This window comes from Anoplophora glabripennis, unplaced genomic scaffold, assembly GCF_000390285.2.
Source record: "Anoplophora glabripennis isolate ALB-LARVAE unplaced genomic scaffold, Agla_2.0 scaffold59, whole genome shotgun sequence".
NCBI lineage: Eukaryota > Metazoa > Arthropoda > Insecta > Coleoptera > Cerambycidae > Anoplophora > Anoplophora glabripennis.
This window is the reverse complement of record NW_019425991.1, coordinates 765,962-776,921: the sequence shown is the minus strand read 5'-3', so window position 1 is coordinate 776,921 and position 10,960 is coordinate 765,962. Positions and strand designations below refer to the sequence as shown.

The window sequence follows — 10,960 nt, the reverse complement described above, 5'->3', positions numbered from 1 at the left end:
TTATGCGCATAGAAAAATTTTAATTTCTAGTGATATTTGAAAGCCAAAAAGCCAAAAATATCCGTGGATATACGATTCACCCAAACGAAAACAGATACCGCCTAGTCTAATCTCATCTATCGACACTTGTGACAGATTTTTTGACTAAAAATTGCATTGTAACTGTCAACCACTCCCCGTAGTCCCTGATTTAGCACCATGCGACTCTTACCTTTTCGGGAAAATGCATTTCCCAATGAAAGGAAAGCGTTTTTGGACGTAGAAGCCACCCAAAAAGACTATTTTGAATAAAATAAGTCGGTTTTGACAAATAATTTTTTCTTGTTCTTATTTTTAAAAAGTTTTCTAATATAATTAAGGCTAAAATAAACAGTAGTTTTTTTTATACGTAGAAAAATACCTACGTTTCACCTTTTATTATTTCAGGCAAAGAAAATTAGTAATTTTCTGCGACATCTCGTACAGTTAGTTTTGAAATCACCTGCTGGGTTACGCAAAATTGTGCAACCACTGTGTAAATATTTTGTTAGACAATTGACCTTGTTGTTTTATCAAATTATTTGCCTTTATAAGTACAAAAATATTTATTGTAAAGACCCAGTCACTGTCAAGGTGAACATATGGGATATTTTCAACCTAGCAGCTTTAAAACAATAAAGTTCTACAAAGCTTCCCACTTTCCCGCTTTCCCCGTATATCCCTGTCCTCCTCCGTCGCCCCCGTATACTAGCTACGAAATCACCACAAAAGTAGTGCAAAGTTGTGCAATTCTTAAGTAAATCCTCTCCTGCGGTAAAATCCTGCCTTGAACCTGACGACGACTGACCGCCTTGGCGAAAATTCGCGGTGAATATCATTTCGTTCCCCAAATCGCTGACAGCCTGAGAATTTTCAAAAGCTCCATTCGCGAGATGACTGTCACAATCCGCCGGCGATCATCTAGTAGGCCAATGCGCTGACTCGGGCATCTGTGATATATAATCGGGGTAGGCGCGTCTCTATGACCATTCAAAAAAGTGAAGCTCGTCGAGATACATTTCGTGTGATACGGATATTAGCCGCGCTACCCTCGAGTGTGCCCTGAGTCGAGTCGATTTTGTTTTGTGATACGGGAGAAGATGAATTGCACCGTGCTGAAAGTGGTCGCCCTGCTCGTCGTGATTTTCGGAGTGCAACACGCCGTGGCTAGGCCGAACAACAGGTAGGTCAGCGCTGGGGTTATTTTATTTCGGTGGGGGCGGTAATTTTTTTTAATCAAGTTGTTTAAACTTGACGAAAGTGCATGGAATTTTCGTGAAACGGGTTGTGAAAGTCTGGAGGAAGTTTTTTTTTTCAACTAAGTTGTGAATGCTGCAATTTTAATACAATTTAGCTCAGTTTTTCTTCATCGATATTTTTTAAATTTTTTACAGGCAATATTTTAGAAGGTGCCCCAAAAACTAAACATTTCACTTCATTACGTAAACCTAAACGCGTTTAACAACGAACATCTTGCTTTTTTCAATGAAATACTCAAAAAAATAATACAGGGTGTTAGGTGATCGGACAAGAGTAAAAAATTAATCCATTTTTTTTGGAAAACTTTTGAAGAAGTTGGTATTTTAATTATGTTTTCTATATGTCAAAAAAACCCTTTCTCCCCGAGCGATTGACACTTTTTATGTACAATTCATTTTTAATAACTGGAAAGAAAGTTGCGGAAGCAAAAATGTAAAATAACTCAATGTTAGAATTCGCATAAAAAAATCGCTAATATAGTGAAGTCACTGATGAATTTTGGCTACCAATTTTTTCGGATAGAATGTATTGACGTGAAATTTGAACTGTAGCTTGGGAATACCCCAAGAAACAAAATTTATCTAGTGCCGATGTGTGCTTTTACCCTAGGGGTGGATGCCACCTCTTCTGGGATTTTTTTATTATCACGATTCGATAGAGCGATGAATTCTAAGCAAAAAATGTTCTATAAGTATTTTTTGTACAGTCAATACTTTTTGAGTTATTTCCGCCTAAACATGTTCGTTTTTAGCCCAAAAAATGCATGTTTTAGAGCCATTTTTCTCCGAATATCTAAAAAACTGCAAGTTTTATCAAAAAAATGATATAAGCAAAAATGAAGGTAATTAAATAGTAAATAGATTGCCTTTTTTATTTTTGTAGGTGGTATAGAACCCAAGTTATGACTCCCACAAGTTGAAGTCAATTTCGAAGATAGCTATAATCGAAATGTTCAACGTCCTGTAACGGAAAAATTAAAGGTTTTTCGAGAAAAACATATATAGCACTTATTAAAGTTCTTGAAAAGACCTTTAAATCAAGTGGTAAAAGTCGTTAGCATGAAAACTAATGAAGTGACAATCAAAATAAAATGACTGTCTTGATTTTTGAGAAAAAAAAATCGGTATTAAAATTAATGACATGACGGAAAAAAAATTAAACGTATTCCTTCTGCAATTTACGTATTAACAGTAGATTCCGGGGATTTGAACGATTTTAGAAGCCTAAATTTAAAAAAATATTTCATTTACTTTTGAATAAAATTTTTCAATTTTTTTAAAAATCGCCCTTTTTCAAATTATTTAAAAAACTAACAAAGTTATAAAAAAATGATAGAATAAGAAATTGTAGGTTTTTTTCTTACTGAATAATTTCCTTTTTTTAATTTTTGTAGGACAAAATTTGACCGAGTTATGACCGTTGGAAGCTCAAAACTAAGCTCCAAGACTGCCTTTCCTGAGCTTACAAATCTAAAAAACGAAGGGCTCAAAAAAACTGCAAATCACAGAACTTAAAGTGCTTTAAATTCCCCACAAAATGGTTTTTTGAGTAAATTTATAACTAAAATTACAAAAGTTATGGTAAAAAAATTAATCGCATTTTTCCGGTAAAATTTTCGGAGCGGGTAAATTACCATCATCTTTGAGTATTTTGGAGCATTCGGAATTTTTCTATAAGGGGTAAAGTTTTTTATAAGTGTTTTTTGAGTGGAGCAAAGTTGCAATATATCATAGATCGTTTGAAAACCAATAAAAAGTTTATAATTCAACATATGCATACCATTAAAACATCTCAAGCTTTCAATAATATTTTTTTGTATATTTTATTACTATAAGGGATTTGGGAGCTTTTACCCTATCTTCGCCTTCAGTGACTGGACTAATATTTCAGAAATCTGTCCCTAAAAACACAGCGGGTGTAAGATTTGAAGAAACCAAAAAATGTATTTGATCTCTATTTATTGTTTACTTTATTATGTTAATGCTTATACGACCACCCTGTCTAGGAAGCATCCTCCCTTCGTTGTCGCACTGCCGTATAAGTTTACTTCCAAGGGAATATCCTGGGCACTTTCATCCAAAAATAAAATTACATCAATTTGCAACTTCTTGAAATATAAATGATAGAATCTTTTCTGATTTGTTCAAACGAAACGACACTGACAAGCGTCAATTATCAAATAGCAGGGGTAGAATTCAAACAATAATATTTGCCCAACCCCGCAGATGCCAAATATTTACTCAACTAAAATATCAAGCCGGCCGGATATTAGTAACGCGACGTGCTTCACTTGTTACTCCCGGGATGGTCCACGACGGTGACGGACCTGATTTGGATCCGCAAACTATCGGGATAGTTAATTGGACGCAGAACTGAACTGTTTAGTGGCTGTTAGAGCAACGTCGAAGCTCATTTTTTTTTATATTGAAGGATATTGAAGGTACATTTCGTACAGCGATTTTATTTAAGAAAAAAGTCGTACGACTCTATCAGAATCTCTATATTCCATTTTTTGCCAGATGCAGGCACTGAATTTGATTGGAATATTGGATTATGCTTTGCGAAACGCTTCTAAAGAAACGCCTGCCTATTATTGAATTCGTATGAAATGTAGGATTGCTCTATACATCAAAATAACATTTGTGTATCTACGTTGAATTCAAATCAGATCGTGAGGGAAAAGTTCTATAGAAAAACGGCTTTTCTCCGTGTCGAAATGTTAGAATTATCCACCTCATTCGCCCGATTTAGCTCCAGCTGAATTAAAATGATATTGCGCGACAGCGGGAGGTTTTGAATAGATTTAGTTCTCTTGTAATTTTCAAAAAAAATTTTCAAAAAGAAATAACAATGTATACAGAATGTTTTGGACAAAGGTGCCACAAATTTAAGAAATTCCTATGTGTCATGTATCTATCGTCTTTTGTTTTTGAGATACAGGACTTCAAAGTAAATTTTTTAAAACCTTTGCCATATCTTTTTCAAAAAACAGCATAACGTATTGCAGTTTGGTCCAGGTAGGTAAGTTTTCAAGGATGCTAAATCCGTTGGTGTTGTTAGTTTTTGAATACCACCCAGAGGTCGCTAGCTACCACCTTAACTAGTGACATTTTACAACATAAGTTTTTTGAGGTTAGGTATTTGGAGCAGTTTATTACGTTTTTTAGCAATTTTAACAAGGGTACTGTATTAAATAATTTTATACTGCAATATATGTGACACGCATCGTAAAAACCTAACCTCAAAAAAGTTATACTATAAAATGTCACTGGATGACGTCGTGACTAGCGACATCTAGCAGTTGGCCGAAAACTAATAACGCTGACGTCTGTAGCATCCCCAAAAATTTACTTGTAGTAAATTTTAATGCATTACATCGCGTAAGGCATTGTCAAAAACAAAAGATGATAGATTTTTGGTTCATAGGAAGAAATCGTCTAAATTTTCGATGTTTTATCTTTCTCAGAACTTAAACCAAAACACCCTGTATATTCCACAGACGCAATTTTCTATGTCTAATTCAAAAAGGTGCTCCCAAAGCTGTTTTTACGCAACACTGATCGCTGCGGAATAAGATAATTTATTTTTTAATGGATTCCGACGTCCTGATATAATATAGTGGGTTATCGTTCTTTGTCTTTTTCGCGAGATGCGTAAATCTGCGGGTTCAACTCAGGCCAGATAAGCCTGCTGAGAAAAAAATACGTCCCGAATCGAAACAGCACACATAAAATAAACATTTCGCAGCATATTGAACACGCGAACGTGTTGAATTTTTCAAAAATCGCGGCGTTCTCAGAACATCAAGTATGTAACTGTCGAATTCCTTTGTTTCTCTTCCAGAGCCCCCTTAGCGTACATAGAACTCGACAATGTTAGTTGTGGGGATTATAACTGGAACCTAGTTTTTCAATTAGCAAATTCGCGACCTCATTTTCTCGATGGCATCATACTTCGAGTAATTAAATTGTCATTGATTATGTACTTCCACGAGAAATAGCCGATAGATGCACGTGTACATCGCGCTCTGACAGCCTTTGTCACGGCTAGAAGGTGGAAATTTGATTTGGTAGGTCAAAAGTCAAAGGATTGGTAAAAAGCGTTAATTAATTTTTCTCCCTGGGTCATTTCTTCCATTTAAACGTTGATAGTGGAATGTAAAATCAAGACCAGTTAGTTATTTTCGTTTTAAATACTAGACACAGCGCATTCCTCGCACAATATCCTACTTTTTCGTGTATTGTAACTTTTGTATGACAATGGCATTGAAACTGGCAGATATAAAACAGAAAAATGGATTCGAGGAAGAAGTTTTAATAAAAATTAAGGAAATTGGTTTTTATAAATAGATCCTACCTGGAAATTAGAACCACACACTTCACTTTTGATAAATGTGCGAGTGTGCCGTTGAAAAAACAGACATACGTGGGTGGGGTTTCAAATTGACATGTAAAATATTGAATAGAGCGACTCTATTTTTTACCTAAACACTTAAATGAAACAAATATCAGTCGCAAAAAAGGTGACAATGGAATAATGAAACGTATCGACAATGAAAAACGTTTGTATTTATGTTACAACAACTGTGGACTAGATTTCATTCTTCTTCCTCTATTTTTGTGCCCATGGTTATTGGTAACAAAAAACATCAAAGCCAACCTTATCAAATGAAGAATACGTTCGAGTGATACAATACAGGGTGTTCCATTTCCTGTTTTATTAACTTTTTTTTTAGCTTTCACTTACAATTGCTTTCGTTTGTTACAGGGTGAAGAGGGTGTCTGATTCTCACTTGGCAGACCTAGAAACGAAGATTGCGCTGAACAACAAAGTCAAAGGGTTCGCAATAACTATGCCTGTTGGGGCCGGCAGAATAGATCCCCTAAAAATGTAAGTACCTGCACAGCTAAAAAAAGAATGTTAAATTAAATTAAAACTATATAACTTAAAACTGCAATATATAAAAATTACAGTGAGGATTTAAATTTTTTAAGATATAGTAAATTTCCTCGTATGCAGCGATGCCAGATTTAAAAATATTTAAATGTTAGGCAGAAATCCTTACTAGGTTTAATAGAAGTTAAATGTCTACTAAAAAAATACTGACCGTCTTCCTAAAAATAGTAAATAAAATAACTACTGTCTTAAAAAAAGTACAGGATCTAAAGCATTGATTTACCATGTTTTTGTTCGTGAAAAATAGTCTGAAATTCCTTATTTTGTACGAAAACACAAAATCCCTAGATATAATATAAAATTCCCTACGTAATTTCTTATTCACAAAATTGGGGCATTTTCCCTTAGAACTAGGGAAAAATACGTAAATCTGGCATCACCGCTAATATTAGTCCAGGAAAGTTAACATAAAAAGACGAAGTAAGCGAACTTTTTTACTCCGAGTTTTTTTATAGAAGGTGTAAGTTTTGAGGTTAAAAAATATATCGTTAAACACACAACCACCAGCAACATGGGTATATACAGGGTGTTTTAGAAAAATTTTGATATAAAGTTAATTAGTGTTTAAAATATTACTAAGAATGTATGCGTTGTTTATGAGACATCCATCAATAAGTTTTGATATAAGCCTACTTTAAGAAGTCATTTATTTTATACACCGTAATATTGCAAGAGTTCAATTAAAAGCCTTTTTTCTCGAAAACCGTATACATTAGTAAGTTCTACCAAGCGTACATTATTTTTAGAAAATAAAATTGTACATTAGAAATTGGAGCCCGAATGGTAAAATCCTAACCTTAAAAAAATTAGAACTTAAAATGTAATACGAATGTAGCATAACTAGCGCCCTCTATGAAATATCCAAAAAATAATTAGACCAGCGTATTTGGCATCCTTAAAAACCCCGGAATACCAAATTTTATAAAAATATTCCGCACCATTTGGAAATTTTCGTAAAAATTCTATTTAAAAAATTTGATTTTGTCGCTCTGTATCTCGAAAACAAGAGTAGATAGTATATAGTTCATAAGACAAAAAATTCTTATTCTTTTGTCGTACTATCATTTATACTACCCTGTATTTACGGGAGGTCTTTCTGAAACACCCTGTATATGATTTTTTTCGTTTTTTGACCAAAAATTGTCAATATCTCAATGAAGATGCATTTTTTCGAAAAAAGTTTCAAATAAAAGTTGTTCAAAATTAAATTTTCTACAAAATTGCTCCTATAAAAAATTTCGATTTTCCCAATAGTTTTCAAATGAAGTACAGATTATGTGAAAATTGGTGTTTAGGGGCCAAATAATGGTCAATTCATTTTTAAATAACAAAAGTAAATTAGAGAAGTGAAAATTCAGAAAAATTCATGGAAAACCTTATATAGTTTTCCGATGTTTAAATATTTATGAGCATTAACACATCATTTTATAGGTTTTCGTGGATGTAAAACTGTTTTATCGTAGTCGGAAAAAAATTTCAAAAATAGATTTTTCTGGAAAATATTAAAAAGCGCATAATTAATTCGTAATGTACATCCTCGAAAAGCTATAAAATGATACATTTGAGGCTCACAAATATTCAAACCTCGGAAAACTGTATAAGACTTTCCAAGAATTTTCCGCAATTTTGTAATTTAAATATGAATTGACCATTATTTTGGTTATAAAACATTAATTTTCACATAATATGTACTTTATTTAAATATATAGGAAAACTACAGGGAAAATCGAAATTTTTCATAGGAACAATTTTGTGGAAAATTTAATTTTGAACAACTTTTATATGAAACTTTTTTTTCGAAAGAATGCATCTTTATTGAGATTTTGGCAGTTTTTGGTAAAAAAACGCGAAAAATCATAATATCAGAGCAAAAAAAATTGACTCATTTTTTCCATATTTTCCTGGTCAATTTATGATTACGTTTCATTGATGAAGCAAAGTTTCAGCGAATTAATCGGAATATTACCAGCACGCTGAAAAATTACTGCAGATATTAGCAAAATCTTAGATTTTATTTATAAATATTCACTAATTCGTAAAAATTCACTGAAAATAAACAGCTAAAAAATTATTTCACTTTTATTAAATCCATAAAATTCAAGTACCTAAATTAATGCGTTTTTCTGTTTTCTAATTCTATAATCAATTTCGGAACCATCCCTATAAAGAACCTATTTACAGAGATGCAAATGAACTACTGCAACTTCACTTCACTGAATTTACGTCCCTTCAAAGAAGAAGAAGCGAAAAACTCAGTACATAGTAGTTTTTTATACGAATTCAAGCAAAAAATGCGCGCATCTCCGATTTCCGCCAAAGGAATTAGCGGGTACAAGTCCACAGGTGTTTGAACTGGAAACTAATTACTAGGAACATTTTCCAACCATAATAATCCATCTTAATTCGCGGCAGCGAGTGGCGGTGTTTTCCCGAATTTACCCCTGTTCGAAATTAAGTTATTCCACAATTATTTCGTGATTAAATTATGAGCTTATTTATATGCATGGCCTACCTTAATTCCCGGATTTGACGGACATTTTCTGCGAGTCCCCGTAACTCGCAGTAGGCGCAGACATATTCCTTTTTACAAAACGTAATTGAGGCTGTCAAGGAAGTTGGCGTGAAGTGAACGAAAAGCTGTTAATTAGACAAAGTTGGCGGTTATACTATATATGTACATGCGTATAAAGTAGGAGAAGAGTTGGTGTCGGGTAACCGCCTTTCCAACGTCAAGACCATTTAGCTTTTACATCAGGGAACGTAGAAAATGAACTTTGTGGTAATAGAAACGCTAACTCTGTTAGTTTTAGGTAATTTAAATAGTAATTTAAAGTAGAGGGTGGTGGATATGAATTCGAAATTACTTAATTAATATGTTAATATGTTTTCTAAAGGGCGAGAGCATCGAGGGGTTTTCTCAAGTTCGTTTTGCCGAAAGTTGTGTTGTTCCAATGTCTTAATTTCGTTCTTCGTGGGACTTATTTATTGAGTGTAATTTATGGGTCTATTATACACACTTGTAAGCAAACATATAACTTTCTATAAGCTTACAAAGAATTTGCAATTCTGTATTACATGAAACTTCCAAAAACTCTTGTGAAACTGTCAAGTTTTACGACAAAGCATGATGTCATCGGCCGTTGTGATCTTTTTGTGAGGTTAGAAATGACAAAATAATTTCCATGAATTGCAAAGCGAATTTATTAACTTACGAAATAGAAGGACTGTAAATCTACTGTGCTGGAAACCATTTCTTGATCTGAGAGATTTTGATATATACACTTGTTTAAACAATATGGTCTAGTAATGACTAATGATATAACAAAAACATAGTAATTTTCAAGGTTAAGGTTAAACTCAGTGAAGTGAAGTTGCAGTTGTTCGTTTGCATCTCTGTAACTAGGATCGTTACACTGTTACAGGGATGTTTCCTGAATTGCATAATTTACGATTTTGTAAATATGCCACTTAAAAGTTAATCGTAGCTTATAGAACTATAAATTTACAGAGAAACGTACAATCAATAAATGCTAATTGATGCATGAAATAATGAAAATTTTGAAGTTTGAACTACTTCTTTCTACATATCTTCTTCTTCTTCTTTATGTTAATCACTGGAGTTATGCGTTATTATGCATACATACATAAAAGTCAACTAACAAATTCTGTTCTATTATGTTTTCTGTTTCTTTTTAAGAGCTGTATATGCGATGATTTCGTTTTGACTTTGTTTTTGTTTTAATTATAACTTACTTTTAATTTGTAGTTTTGAAATTATATCGATTTTTCTCTTTTGTTTCAGTGGTAGGAGGCGCAGGTCCCAGTCCAGATTCCTGGACGTCCTCTTCAACCAATCGGAAGAGGACAACGGCGACCCCATCCCCAGGGACTACAACGACTTCCTGTACAACTACAACAGGGACTACAACTACTTACAGAGCCTACACTAATGAAGCGTTCGGGAGCCAATCCTGTTTATCGCAATTAAGATAGTTTAATGTGTGTAATTTCCGCAGGAAAAGACAGAGATCTGTCGGAGATTGCGCCGGGGCAAGAAAAAAGCGTTCAAGGTCGGAGTTGGCGCGTAAGTCCATCGCGAATGCGGTATGGACGAGGTATTAACACTTCTAGTCATTTTTCCTTGCCCCCCGTAGGTTTAATGATGTCAGTATTATATCAAAGTCTAGTCCATGTATTTATTTCCACGCGGCTCGGCGTTCCGTCGAATATTTTGTGGTAACTGTAGGGCCGCTTTAAGTTATTTTCCATTCTGTCATATTTCGTAGGTTAGTCGAATTTCGTAGGTTAGGTCTTCAGGTTTCTGAAAACAACGTTCGGAGACGGCGGTGTGAGCAAAATTTGAGATTGTAATATTGTATCCTGGCACAAGGAATGTGCGTTATTTAGAACTTGCAAAATATATTTTTAAAGGTTAAGATTGAATTGTTGTGACTTTCTGTGATCTTTTTAGAGGTGTGTATTTTACAGGACCTGAACGCCTATATACCGAGTGGACAAGGAAAAAATAACCTCTGTTAGTGAAAAAATTCTGCTGTGGCAGTCTTAGAAAAGTGACTTTTCTTCTTATTAATCTACCAGTGATTCAAATGTAGCGCGTGAGGGGTTTGTTTGTTTGTCCGCTCCATGTAGGGAAAATTTGTAAATAATTTATTGAATTTTTTCCAGCCCGCAAGGCCGTTATTTATTTATATTTTAACGTATTTGT

The 10,960-nt window shown here is 33.9% G+C and overlaps 1 protein-coding gene across 1 annotated transcript; it reads left to right on the top strand.

The window, feature by feature from the left end:
• The first annotated feature begins 1,030 nt into the window (after positions 1-1,030).
• Positions 1,031-10,960, top strand: LOC108906518. The gene is made up of 3 exons (XM_018709801.1): positions 1,031-1,201; positions 6,046-6,168; positions 10,037-10,960. The coding sequence occupies exons 1-3, from the start codon at positions 1,119-1,121 to the stop codon at positions 10,182-10,184; spliced, it is 354 nt and encodes a 117-aa protein (XP_018565317.1). The 5' UTR covers positions 1,031-1,118; the 3' UTR covers positions 10,185-10,960.